General features: G+C 39.0%; 1 protein-coding gene across 1 annotated transcript; it reads left to right on the forward strand.

Moving 5' to 3' along the window:
• Window positions 1-207: 207 nt before the first annotated feature.
• LOC107977017 (zinc finger protein 54) lies at window positions 208-10,869 on the forward strand. Its single transcript, XM_027433975.2, is given in 5 exon segments — window positions 208-351; window positions 3,334-3,425; window positions 6,294-6,420; window positions 8,781-10,365; window positions 10,367-10,869. Coding segments are annotated over 4 exon segments (1,785 nt in total). The 5' UTR covers window positions 208-351; window positions 3,334-3,395; the 3' UTR covers window positions 10,410-10,869.
• The last annotated feature ends 4,357 nt before the right edge of the window (window positions 10,870-15,226 follow it).

Here is a 15,226-nt window from a genome sequence, read left to right on the forward strand (position 1 = left end):
GTCCCCGCCCCACTGACCGCCCCTCCCCCTGCATCTCCCGCCGCCTCGCACACAGCTCAGCTGTCAGTCAGGCCGCCCTGCACCCGCTCTGCGCAGACTCCACACAGGCCGGAGACCGAGGGGGAGGGGCGGTCACTGGAGCGGAAGTAGCGGGTGGGAGGATGTGGCCCATTGGTTGGGAAGAAGTGAAGACTGCAGCGTGGGCGGGAATGAAGGGGCGACGGGACCGGAAGCTGAGTCCCAAGTGGAGACTACGGAAGCTGCGGAGTGTCCGTTCCCTGTCGCCTGTTTCTTGGCTATGGTGAGCAGAGCAGCAGTGAACATGGGGAGCAAGTATCTGTGATGCAGGATGTGAGTCCTTTGAACCTGCGCCAAGGCGTGGAACGCCTGGGCCAGGTGCTGAACGTATTTAATCTGAGGGCTTGTTCATTTAACTGAGGATTTTGTATTTTGATTTTCAGTGTGGCTAGTTTTTTTGTTCATGGCTTTTTAATTTCCTATGGTTTTGTTTTTATGTTGTAGCTCTTTGGATTATTGGTAATAATTCTTCCTTCTTTTTGAGAAATAGTGGTTTGCTGTCCTTCTCATGGATGATTTGTTTGTTGTTGCAAATATTTTTTAAATTTTATTTTATTTATTTATTATGTATACAGTCTTCTGCCTGCATGCCAGCAGAGGACACCAGATCTCATTCAAGGTGGTTGTGAGCCACCATGTGGTTGCTGGGAATTGAACTCAGGACCTCTGGAAGAAGAGTCAGTGCTCTTAACTGCTGAGCCATCTTTCCAGCCCGCAAATATTTTTAATAGCATGTATTAATTACACAAAGAAATAGACTTTATTATTTCATTTTTGTGGATGTTTGTAGTAGAGCTCTAGAGAAACAGAACTGATAGAATGAATGTATATTCTAAGGCTGTTTGTTAGACTGTCTTACACCATGAGTCATGTAGTCCAACAGTGATTGTCTACACGATGTCCAGAGGCCGAGAAGCAGCAGCTGCCCAGCCCAGGAGGCTAGATCCTTCAGATCCGAGCCTTGTGGACAAGTCTTCAGTCCACACTGGAATACCAGAATCAGGATTCTGGTAGCTACAGAGCGGATGCATGTGCTCCAGTAAGGGTGAGGGTGGGCGAATGAAGCTGCACTGCTTTCTCTTCAGACAGATTTCTTTTTTTGTTTTGTCTTGTTTTGTTTTTGAGACAGGGTTTCTCTGTGGCTTTGGAGGCTATCCTGGAACTAGCTCTTGTAGACCAGGCTGGTCTCGAACTCACAGAGATCCGCCTGCCTCTGCCTCCCAAGTGCTGGGATTAAAGGCGTGCGCCACCACCACCTGGCTTTGATGATTTTTTCTGCCAGTATTGTGTTGAGTATTTTTGCATCGATGTTCATGAGGGATACTGGTCTGTAGTTCTCTTTTTTAGTTTTATCTTTGTGTGTCTTGGGTATCAAGGTAATTGTAGCCTCGTAAAAAGAGTTTGGCAATGTCCCTTCTGCTTCTATTGTGTGGAACAATTTGAGGAGTACTAATATTAGCTCTTGTTTGAATTTTTGGTAGAATTCTGCACTGAAGCCATCTGGCCTTGGGCTTTTTTTGGTTGGGAGACTTTTGATGACTGCTTCTATTTCATTGGGGCTTTAGTTCTATTTAAATTGCTTATCTGTTCTTGATTTAATTTTGTTAAGTGATATCTATCCAGAAAATTGTCCATTTCCTTTAGATTTTTTAATTTGGTGGGGTGCAGGTTTTCAAAGTATGACCTGATGATTCTCTGGATTTCCTCAGTGTCTGTTGTTATATCTCCCTTTTCATTTCTGATTTTGTTAATTAGCATGCTGTTTCTCTGCCTTTTGGTTAGTTTGGATGGAGGTTTGTCTGTCTTGTTGATTTTCTCGAAAAACCAACTCTTTGTTTTATTGATTTCAGCCCTCAGTTTGATTGTTTCCTGGTGTCTACTCCTGGGTGAGTTTGCTTCTTTTTGTTCTAGAGCTTTCAGTTGTGCTGTCAATTCTCTGGTATGACTATTCTCCAGTTTCTTCATGTGGACACTTAGTACTATGAACTTTCCTCTTAGCACTGCTTTCAAAGTGTCCCATAAGTTTGGATATGTTGTGTCTTCATTCTCATTAAATTCTAGGAAGGCTTTAATTTCTTTCTTGACCCAGGAATGGTGCAATTGTACATTATTCAACTTCCATGTGGTTGTAGGATTTCTGCAAGTTGTGTTGTTATTGAATTCTAACTTTAAAGCATGGTGGTCTGATAAGATACAGGGAGTTATTTCAATTTTTTTGTATCTGTGGAGGTTTACTATGTTGCCAAGTATGTGGTCCATTTTAGAGAAGTTCCATGTGGTGCTAAGAAGAAGGTATATTCTTTTGTTGCTAGACTCTTAGAATCTTTTTGTTGTTGTTTTGTTTTGTTTTTGTTTTTCCAAACAGGGTTTCTCTGTAAGATTAAAGGCATATGCCACCACCACCACCCCCACTTTCTTAGATTTTTTTAATTTAAATTAGAAACAATCTTATTTGACATCAATCCCACACCCCCAATCCTCCATAGAATCTTTAACAAGGAGCATTGATATGCTGATGGCACTAATAAGTTAGCACAGGCATGGAAAATAGTGTGGATCTTCCTCATAAAACTAAAAGTAAAACCACCATACATGATCCAGCAATTCTATTCTTGGGTATGTTCCCAAGGTAGTTGAAATCAGATGTCTGTGTTCCTATGATCATGGTGATGGCATGTGAATGTATAAACATCCTCACACAGTGGAATACTTTCCTTAAAGTAAAACACACATGAAAGCATAGGAGGAGAAACTGTTAGGGAAGACAAGGAGCAACAGGAGGGAGGGAGGAGGAACAGAAGATACCAAGTATTTTCTGGAGACAGGGTCTCTACACAGCCCTATCCTGGGACTCATGGATGATTTTTTTCCTAATTCTCCTGTTTGCATCCATTCTTCACATGAAATTTACTATTTCCCATGTGCTCATGGATGATTCCTCTGACTCTCCTGTGTATGTTTCGCCTCTAATTTACTGTCTGCGGTGCTGCTTCAGTGAAATCAATCGTGTTTATTGGTGACTGCCTTGAAATGAACTTATGTCTCCATCAATTTTAAGACAGTAGTCTTCTTTGTATAAGAAGATGCATGATGGTGGTTTTCTCTTCATGGTGGTGTCTTCCATGCTCTCCTGACTTTGGGATCATTGACCAGACATCTGGTACAATTCTGTTGCTTGCATATTTTCAGGTAGTTTGACATTGCTCAGTAACAGCTTTCAGTATTAATTCTAACTTTTCCCCTTTGATTCGAAAGGGAAGCAAGCCATCTATTCATTACTCCTGAAAGAGAAACTCAAAGAAGAAAAAACATAAGAAATGGCTGATTCTCCAGAAAAGCTCTTGCAGGTCAGTGGTCCGTTCCATTCTTTATCTAAAGATGTAATGCATTTATGTCATAAAAGCCTTTAATTCCCTGCATCTGACAATTCTTTGAAATTTTATTTATGAACGATTCTGCAAACAGAGAAACAACAAAATTACACACTGAAATTAAGCAGATCCAAAGACTATACAACTCAACGTAGTTCATTCAGGTAGAGTCATCACAGGGAACAGAAGATTTACATACCCACCACCCACACCCCAAAAACCTTTACAGAATTAGAACTAGAAAAGCTCTTAGCTTAATATCCTTTTCCATAGCTGGTGTTCATTACCTGTATTCAGTCCCTGATAATTTATTCTTAGCTGTTCTCTTTTCTCTGTATTTTACTCTGCCCACATATACATTGTTTCAATATACATATATGATTGGGCAGATTCTGCCTATGAGAGTAAATGTGGTGCCTTCTTTCTAGAAGTGTATGACCACAGTCAATATCCCTTTTTGAGTCCTTTTTTCCTCCCCAGCTGAATAGTATTCCATTTTATACAATTTTCATAATCCATTCATCTGTTGATAGGTAATTAGTGTGATTGCAGTACTTTTCCTTTGGTGATTAAAATAGCAGGAAACATGAGGTATAAATAGCTCTGTGGTGGGTTGAGTTGTTCTCTAGGTATATGGCAAGGAGTGAAAAAGCTAGGTCATATGTTAGGTCTTTCTTCAATTTTCTTCAATACTATCCAAATTGATTCCTGCAATCTCTGTTATAATTCCCACCCTTCCATCCATCAACAGTGAATAAGGATGCTTTATCTCCATATCCCCTCAAACATTTCTTGTCAGGTTAGTAGTTGGTGATAGCCATTCTGCCTGGGGTGAGGCACTATTTCCAAGTAGCTTTACTTTGCATTTCCATGGTGATGTTTTTGGAATTCTGAAAGCTTTTGCTTTCTTGGGAATTTAATTATTTTAGTTTTTGGTAAATTGTTGCTGTGACCCTTATCCGAGGTGTCACTGGTATTGATTCTCTTAGGTATACCATAAACAGTGTTTGTTGTGCTTTTCGACTTCCCTCAATTGTTTTACTCTTTAGGGGTGAAGTGAAATATTTTTCAAAACTTCTGAGATTGTTATTTGCCTCTGTTGGTGTATGCATAGTCTTAGGAATAATTTGGATTATATCAAATATGGCAGATACCAATTTTTCTGACTCTTCATAGTGGCCCAAATATTCTCATCAGATTAATTCCATAAACTGCTTATCTTATATGTTAATGTTAAAAATGACAGTGTGTAGTGCTGTTTCATCCTTGCTACTGTGGAAAAAATAATCTTGTCTATAAAATCAGCCATATATTCTATTTTCTATTCCTACCCCTTTGTTATTTAATGATGTGTCATTGTACCTAGAGTTAAATATCTCATCTGAACCTGTTACAGTAGATTTATGTTAGGCCCAAGTAAGCATACGCTTGATTGGTGTCAATGTTTTAGCATGATCTATAGGTACAGCAATTAAAGCATATTATTTCATCTTGAATATTCCTTTTGAGACATGTTTGCTGTGATTCTGTGTAACATAAATACAGTATTCATAACAGATAGATAACTGTGTCCAGACCTTAAATGTGTATATTGTTTCATGTATACTGCCTGTTTGTTTGTTTTTTTTATTGAGACAGCGTATCATGTATCCCATGGCAGTTTTTTTGGTTTCGTTTATTTTTTCTTAAGACAGAGTTTCCCTGTGTAGCCCTGGCAGTCCTGGAACTTTGTCTGTAAACTAGGCTGGCCTTGAATTCACCTAATGCAGGGATTAAAGTCATGCACCACCACTACTGGCCTCATACACTTTTTTTTTACTGACTTAATTCACTTTATTTTTCTTGTATAAAAACCCTTATGTGGTTGCCACAGCTAGAGCCTGGATCCTCTGTGTGGGCTTTCAAAAGATGGTCAGTGAATTCCTGATAAGGAGACTTGGTGAACACAGTCTCTTTCCAGAGGTTGGGGATCAGATAACTGTAGGTCTTGGAGGTGGCATCAAAGGTGGCCTTGGCAAAGTTGCCCAGGGAGGCTGTGTAGCCTCTGGCTGATGTGTAACAGTTATCAATATTGGCCATCAAAGTAGCTTCTTGGGCACAGGAGCAGAGAGGATGCCAGTGCCTCTGGGGGCAGGGATGAGACCAACACAGCACAGCCATAGTGGCCAGTCTCTTTGCATGGAACAGTGTGAGTGTGGCTTGCCAATCTTGTTTCCCCAATAGCCTCTCCACATAGGCACAGAGGAAAGCTTGGCCAAGATGATGGCCCCTGGTATGGCAGTGGCTACCTCCTTGGAGCACTTGACACCAAGACCAACATGACCATTGTAGTCCCCAGTAGCGACAAAAGCCTTAATGGGCAGGTAGAGCGCCTCCAGGGACTTGATCTTCATGTCCTTAACCAGGCGGCCCAGCATGGTGACAAGGATCTACTCCCTGTCTTTGGCTTTACCATCACAACCCTGCAACTTTGACCACTGCCAGGGCCTCGGCCCCTGAGACCATTGCAGAAGCCTTTGGAAGCCCACCTTGGCCCTCTAGGCCCGGGTCCTCCAGGCCCTCCTGCTGCACTGGCGTCATCAGCCGTTTGGTGTTTCCCGAGTGCCGCTGTGCAGAAAGGAGATTTTATAGTGCATCAAGCGCCGAGACATCTCCACTGTCGCTTGTATACTTTTAAGACTTGTGTCATCCTGTTTTCACAGAGTTAGAATATTCATGATAGAATAGGACTGTATTAGAAATCATCATTTTTAGTAATTACCTTCACTCGGCTACATTCCATCTCTGTATATCCAGGAAAGACATCCAGGTAGCAAGTGGTCAAACCATATGTTTTTGTTTCAGCATCTGTTGACATTTGGGGATGTAGCTGTGGACTTCCCCCAGGAGGAGTGGGAATGCCTGGACTCTGCTCAGAGAGCTTTGTACATTGATGTGATGCTGGAGAATTACAACAACCTGCTGTCTGTGGGTGAGAACATTTTGCTTCTAGAATTCATCACCCATCATTTGTTTGTTCTGACTTCATAAAATGTAAAATCTGTTAAGCTGTGCTGAAAAAAACCCAACGAGAGTCAAGGCAAAGTTTAGTTGTTGGAAAGAACATTTTTATGCTATTCATTTTTCTCTTTCCATTTTCCATATCAGAGCTGTCATCCACCCTTCATCCGGGTTCCAAGATTCATCCATGGACTCAGTAGCATATAATATTTCCATTCATATCTTAAAGCTCCATGTCCATTATTGCAATTAACATGGATTTAATTATGAGGAAAATTCAAGATATCCAAACTGAAAATACTAATTATACTCAAAAATTCGCCAAACATCAATCAGGAAATCCTGTTTAAATTCGTGTTTGTATTTTCATGTACTGAGCACAGGACTGTCTTAGACTTCTGTATTCTTTCTAAAAGTTCAGTCATGGTTCATTGCTGTCTCAAAGAACATGTGGATTATTGTATCAGGCCAGGCATGGTCATCTGTCTGGAAAGAATGAGATTGCCCTGGGATGTGGAGAGGAGAGAGAACCACAGCTAGGGTGGATTAGTGAATGAGCAGGCAAACAGTGAAGGCTTCAAGTGAAAGAGAAAGCCAGAGCTGAGAACAAGTTTTCAATGCTGAAATCCTCTTGTTTTGTTTTGTTTTTCATTAGTTACCAAATTTAATTGTAAGAATTAAGCAATGGTTATTGTTCAAACCAATCTACTTTGGTAGCTCTAAATTGGACAGATGCAAAATGTAAACAAAGGTGATAAATACCAACTCATCTTTCCTAGCATTTCAGGATCGACATGAACTTGGTTCTGCATGTATGGCAGAATGAGTGGCAGTGCAGTCATCAAGAATTAATCCAAGGCAGGATTTTCAAAATAACTGTTAGTAACAAACTGTAACTTTTCAGGTGTCTACTACTACACAAAACTCAAAACAGTCTATTTTTATACCTGAGATCAAAACAAGTTTTCCTTTTTCATATCTAAATGTAATTCTTAGTATGTGAGGTAAATCTGAATTCACATGATACACTGTCAGACTTTCCCCAAAATTTTGAAGCCCTGCTTTAGTGAATAAATCTCATATTTCATATCTTTAAAACAGTAAAGAGGACTTCAGGATGTTCATATGCCTACAGTAGGACTGTGCTATGACTAAAGTATGAGAACAAAAGTCCCTCATTTACGAAGTGTTCCTGCATGTACAATATGAAAGGCACTCGTTTACATAGTGTTCCTGCAGGTACAATATGAAAGGCACTCCATTTACATAGGGTTCCTGCATGTACAATATGAAAGGCACTCCATTTACATAGTGTTCCTGCATGAACAATATGAAATGGATCCCAGATCCTTTGTATAAACACAAATCACTCCGAATTCAGAAGTGAGGCTCACTTTAAGAAAACACACTGTATTGTCCTTTGGAGCATAAGCTGCAAAATAGAGATGAAAAACAAAATGCATGAGTAAAAGCTCCCACCTCAGGTTTTGTTTTGTTTCTTTGAATTTTAATTCCTCTTGAAAGGATTCCTGATCATTTAATTTGGTGGAGTATCCTGGCCCCAGGATGCATCATGCCTGTTGTAATAACTGTCCATAGGGCTTGTGTCTTATTACACCTGAATTCTGGTGATTTAATACCAGTACAAAATGCGGTTTTGTTTGACTGTGCTGAAATCAGATTAGAGTAATCTTACAAAATTCTAAGTCTTAACGTGAGCCCATGACATAAGATTATTCTGTAATTGCCTTCCTTGTTATGCATATCTTCATATTGTGTCCTTCTTTTTTCCCCCCGGTGGCGAATACACAGACACCCTTTTGGAACATAATCTCAGGAGTTGGTGTACAAAAGACAGACAGAGAGAGAGAGAGAGAGAGAGAGAGAGAGAGAGAGAGAGAGAGAGAGAGAACTCTTCATTGCCTATCACTTAGTATAAATACTATGAACCTAGGCGTTAAACACCTCGATATCAATTTCTGAGAAGAAATATTTAAGATACAGACATGTATTCAAATAAAATCACTCAGTGAGCTCTACAACAAAGCTAATTAATCAAACTACATTATTTTTAACTTCCTTTTCCCAGTTAGTGATTTTGGATAAAGTTGAGATGTTTATTATAACTCACTGACCTTTGAAGGCTGTCATGCTGTGTTTGTGAGACTCCATACAGTTACAGTGGATGAAATATGTTGTTGAGTATTGGGAGCTCTAATCTGAATAGTTCCATGTTCGCTTATGTTAAATGACAACTTAGGAAGGCAATCATTTATCACATTTTTATTATTAAAACAAGCCCTATTAAATCTGAACTGTACTTATTTTCAGAGAACTATTGCAAGTGTGATTCTGTCCATCACCATGTGAAGAATGAAAAAGAGTCTTGTCAGTGTAATAAGTCTGGCAAAATGCTTCATGAACCCTCCACATGTATACTTTATAGAACAAGTGAAACTACAGAAAACTCTGATAACTACACATGCAGTAATGACAGGGATGCCTCTGTTGACTCATCAAACCCAGACAGACATGAAAGCAGGCACACTGGAGAAGAACCTCTCAGATCAAAAGACTGTGAGAAATCTTTAAATTCGTGTTCCAGCATTACTGAAGATCAGAGACTGTACACCGTAAAGAAAAAGAACAGGCAGGGAGAATATGATGATTCTTTGAGCGCTGCATACAGGCTTTTGCAACAACCAATCTACATTGGAGAGACACCACACCAGTGTGAGAAATGTGGGAAATGCTACAGTACTGCCTCATGCCTCACTATCCATGAGAGAATACATAAGGGAATTAAACCCTACAAGTGCAAAGATTGTGAAAAATCTTTTACCCAGTGGTCAAGTCTTAAAACACATCAGAGACTTCACACTGGGGAAAAACCATACAAATGCAAAGAGTGTGGAAAATCATTTCCTCAGTTGTCAGCCTTTCATAGCCATCAGAAATTGCATACTGGAGAGAAACCTTACAAATGTAAGGAATGTGACAAATCTTTTGCCCACTATTCCAATTTCAGGAGACACCAGAAAATGCACACTGCTGGGAGACACTATAGTTGCCAAGAATGTGGCAAGGTCTTTCATCAGCTTTCACACTTTAAAAGCCATTACAGACTCCATACTGGAGAGAAGCTTTACAAGTGCACTGAGTGTGACAGAGCCTTTCCACACTATTCATCATTGAATAGGCATAAGAAAACTCATTCTCCGGAGAATGTTCACAAGTGCAAAGAATGTGGTAAGTCCTTTCTTGAATTGTCACATCTCAACAGGCACTACAGAGTCCATGCTGGTGAAAAGCCTTACAAATGTGAGGTATGTGACAAATCCTTTACCTGGAACTCAACACTTAGAACACATCAGAAAATTCATACTGGGGAGAAACCTCACAAATGTAAGGATTGTGACAAATCCTTTACCAAACACTCAGATCTTAGAAGACATCAGAGTGTTCACACTGGAGAGAAACTTTATAGATGTAAGGAATGTGCCAAGTCTTATACTAGCTGTTCATATCTTAGAGCACATCAGAAAATTCATACTGGAGAGAAACTTCACAAATGCAAACTGTGTGACATATCCTATATTCATATTGCAAGTCTTAGAAGACATCAGAGAGTTCATACTGGAGAGAGACCTTACAGTTGTAAGGACTGTGGCAAATCCTTTACCAGTTGCTCAAATCTTAGAAGACACCATAGTGTTCACACTGGTGAAAAACCTTACAAATGTATGGAATGTGACAAATCCTTTACACAGGACTCCCATCTTAGAACACATCAGAGAGTTCATACTGGAGAGAGACCTTACAGTTGTCAGGAATGTGACAAATCCTTTGTCCACTCTTCTGGTTTACGGAGACATCAGAAAATCCATAATGGACAGAAACCATACAAATGCAAAGACAGATGTATCCTTTCTCCAGATTTTGACTCCTAAGAGACATTAGAAAATTCACATGGAAGAGAAACCTACTGTTTAAATAACTTGACATAGCATTTTCTGATATTCTTTGCCTACAAATCACAACAGTGTGTAAAATGGAAACATAAAGATAAGAAATTTGTAAAAGGCTTTAATGAAGTTTTAAATGTTAAAAAATATCATAGAGTTTATATTAAAGTAAAATTTTGCAGATGTAACTGTGGAAAAGCTTTTTATTTCTTTTAATGTGTATATATGTTTTGCCTGTATATAAGTATGTCTGTGCTGCATTTATACCTGGTGCTGGTGGAGGACAGAAGGTGGCATCAGCTCCCTGAAGGTGCAGTTATAGACCACTGTGAACTGCTGTGCATGTGTTGGAAATTAAACCCTGGTCCTCTGGGTTTAATAACCATTGTTGCTTACCCACTACACCATGTCTCCAGCATCTGATAAAAAATTAATAAAAACAATTGTCTTTGGAAGGGAGAGTGAACTGGTATTGACATGTAAAACAAGATTATTTCTAATTTAAATTAAAAATTATCTTGCTCAAGATCCAGAAATTCATAATAATGCCAGGTGTGGTGGTGCACTCCTTTATTTCCAGCACTCAGGATGCACCGGCATGAAGATCTCTGTGAATGGAGGACATCATCATCTCCATACTGAGTTCCTGGACAGCCAGGACTACATAATCACTTTGTCAAAAACAAATTAAAAAGTAATATAAAAATATGACAAAACCTTTCATTTTCCCTCTAATTGTGATATACATCACAGAATTCATACTTCTGAGAAACCATATAAAGTTATAGAATATATACTCCCCATATCCTTTTGTCATTGGAAATTAGACTTCCCCAAATGCATTGAATTGACAAATAATTTATGTAGTGTTTAAATTGTAGAGATAAAAGAAAATTCATTATTAAAGAAAACACTGACAAATCCATACCTTTTATTCACCTTCAATATCGTCATAGAATAGTCAAACCACCTGATTTCAAAATGATAGCCTCCCATGTAGCTTCATGATCATTTCATTTGGTTGGCCTTTCAAGAGCCCCTTCTCTTCACCACTCATTATTTGAAACATTCTCCCTGCCCCACAAATCTCACTTTCAAATTTTCATATCACCTATATTGTACTATCCACCCTCTCCCGCTAATGGTCCATTTTTTTTTTGCCATTTTTTTATTTGAATTAGAAACAAGATTGATTCACATTAATCCTGGTCCATTTCTATATTCCTGGTTCTACATGTAGTCTTAGTAGAACACAAAGTTTGTAGCTTAGACACATACATGAGAGAACATGTGATGCTTGACTTTTGGGTCGTAGGTTTTTATTTACACCTGAGTAATATGTTGAGTTATATAGATAAGTATCACTTTTTTCAATTACCCATGTTTCTGTTCATAGACATCTAGTTTGATTCCATCTCCATTATACAATGATTAAAGGAAAATGATGGGCAAGTGCTCATTGGTAAGACAGCAAGTTCTTAGAGATCATACCCAGTAGTGATTATTGTATATTTGTTTCTCTTGGATTAAATCCTTCCATCTTGGAGGAATCTCCTTCAAAATGAGAGCATGAAAAGAGGTAAAGGAATGGGATGCCCTAAGGTAGTGATTCTCGTTTCCTCATGACATAACACTTTTTTTTATGACATAACACTTTTATAATAAAGTTTTCCATGCTGCTCCGGCCCGCCTTCTGGTGCCTGGCTCAGAGCCACTTGAAGCCTGGGGACTGCCCATTGGGGAACCCATCCCAGCACTGCAGCCCACAAATAGACTGCCAAGGTCCCAGTACTAGCCCTGCCTTCATGCACGGGAAGAGGAGAGCCATTAGAATATTGGACCTGCTTGCACCCACTGGAAGGGAACCTTGATCCATTACCCAACAGGAAAGGAAAAGACTCCTTCTGCACCCACTGGAAGAAGGGATGGGAAGAAGACAATATAAAAACATTCAACAACAGAAAAACCACTATGACAGCACCAGAGTCTAGGGATTATACACCAGCAAGACCTGAACATCCCAACACAGATGAAGCAGAAGAGAATAACCTTAAAAACAGCTTCATGCAAATGATAGAGACCTTCCAAGAGGACATGAGAAAATCTCTTAAAGAAATGGAAGAAAAAACAAATCAAAAGATACAAAAAAAAAAAAAAACCCAACCATTCTCTTAAGGAAAGCCAAGAAAAAAACAAACAGATGAAGGAAACAATTCAAACAGTTCAAGACGTGAAAACTGAAATGGAGACAATAAATAAAACACAAACTGAGGGAATTCTGGAAACAGAAAAGCTGGGTAAATGTTCAGGAACTACAGATGCAAGCATAACCAACAGAATACAAGAGATAGAAGAGAAAATCTCAGGTGTTGAAGATACACTAGGAGAAATAGATTCATCAACCAAAGAAAATCTTAAGTCCAACGAATTCCTAACACAAAATATCCAGGATATATGGGACACCGTGAAAAGACCAAACCTAAGAATAACAGAAAAGAAAGTGAAGAAGCCCACCTCAAAGGTGCAGAAAACATATTCAACAAAATCGTAGAAGAAAACTTTCCCAACCTAAAGAAAATCATGCCAATGAAAGTGCAAGAAGCTTACAGAACACAAGATGGAGTGGACCATAAAATAAAGTCCCCTCAACACATATTATTCAAAACCCCAAACATACAGAAATAAGAAAGAATATTAAGAGCAGCAAAGGAAAAAGGACAAGTAACATATAAAGACAAACCTATCAAAATTAAACTTGACTTCTCCATGGAAACACTGAAAGCCAGAAGGTTCTGGATATTCTACCAACACTAAGGGAACATGGATGCCAGCCCAGACTACTACACCCAGCAAAGCTTTCAATCACTATAGATGGAGAAGACAAGTTGCTCCATTACAAAACCAGATTTAAATGATACACATTCACTAATCCATCCCTACTGAAAGTTCTGGAAGGAATACTCCAACCCAAGGCAGTTAACTACAATCAGAAAAACATAGGCAATAGATAATCCCCATTTACCAACAGGCAAAAGAAAAAAGCAGTGGAAATCCACACACAATTCCACCACCACCACCAAATCCAAAAACAAACAAGAATGAACAATCAGCCGGGCATTGGTGGCGCACCCCTTTAATCCCAGCACTCGGGAGGCAGAGGCAGGTGGATCTCGGTGAGTTCAAGGCCAGCCTGGTCTCCAGAGTGAGTGCCAGGATAGGCTCCAAAGCTACACAGAGAAACCCTGTCTCGAAAAAACCAAAAAAAAAAAAAAAGAACAATCAATGGTCATTAATATCCCTAAATATTAATGGTCTTAACTCGCCTGTAAAAAGACACAGGCTAACAGAATGAATAAGAAGACAGAATCCTTCCTTTTGCTCCATAAAAGAAATACACCTCAACTGCAAAGACAGATGGTATCTCAGAGTTAAGGGTTAGGAAAAGATTTTCCAATCAAATGGACCCAAGAAACAAGCGGGGATAGCAATCCTAATAGCTAACAAATTAGACTTTAAACTAAAATCAATCTAAAGAGATGAAGGATGTCATTTCATACTCATCCCAGGAAAAAAATCCATCAAGATCAAGTCTCAATTCTGAACATTGATGCCCCAAAGGCATCCATGTTTTTTGAGGAAATATTACTAAAACTCATATCACACATAAAACCATACACACTTATAGTGGGAAACTATAACATCCTATTCTAACCACTAGACAGGACCACTGAGAGAAACTTAACAGAGAAACAAAGGAACTAATAGAAGTTACTTCCCAATTGGGATTAACAGACATCTATAGAACATTCCGTCCAAACCCAAAAGAATATACCTTATTCTCTGCCACATGAAACCTTCTCTAAAATCGAGCACATACTTGGCAACATAGCAAACCTCAATAGATACAAAAAATCCTGGAATAACCCCCTGTATCTTATCAGACCACTATGCTTTAAAGTTAGAATTCTTTAAACAACATCACATATTTCAGAAAACTTACAAACTCATGGAAATTGAATAATGTGCAATTGTACCATTCTTGGGACAAGGAATAAAAAAAGAAATTAAAGACTTCCTAGAATTCAATGAGAATGAAGACACAACAAACCCAAACTAATGAGAAACTTTGAAAGCAGTGCTAAGAGGAAATTTCATAGCATTAAGTGCCCATATGAAGAAACTGGAGAATAGTCACACTAGAGAATTAAGAGCACAACCGTAAGTTCTAGAACAAAAAGCAGCAAACTCCCCCTGGAGGAATAGACACCAGGAAATAATGAAATTTAGGGCTGAAATCAATAAAGTATGAAGTAGGAAATCAATACAAACAATCAATGTAACAAAGAGTTGTTTCTTTGAGAAAATCAACAAGAGAGATAAACATCTATACAAACTTAACAAACGGCAGAGAGTGAGCATGTAATTAACAAAATTAGAAATGAAAAGGGGAACAATGTGGGTGTTGGTGGCACGTGCCTTTATTCCCAGCACTTGGGAGGCAGAGGCAGGCAGATCTCTGTGAGTTTGAGGCCAGCCTGGTCGGTCTACAGAGTGAGTTCTAGGACCGGCTTCAAAGCAATACAGAGAAATCCTGTCTTGAAAAACAAAAAAAAAAAAAAAAAGAAAGAAAGAAAGAAAAAAGAAAAGGGGAACATAACAACAGACACCGAGGAAACCTAGTGAATCATCGGGTCATACTTTGAAAACCCGTACTCCTCAAAATTCAGAAATCTAAAGGAAATGGACAATTTTCTGGTTAGATATCATTTACCAAAATTAAATCAAGAACAGATAACCAATTCAAATAAGCCT

Source organism: Cricetulus griseus, chromosome 9 (genome assembly GCF_003668045.3).
Source record: "Cricetulus griseus strain 17A/GY chromosome 9, alternate assembly CriGri-PICRH-1.0, whole genome shotgun sequence".
Classification (NCBI taxonomy): Eukaryota; Metazoa; Chordata; class Mammalia; order Rodentia; family Cricetidae; genus Cricetulus; species Cricetulus griseus.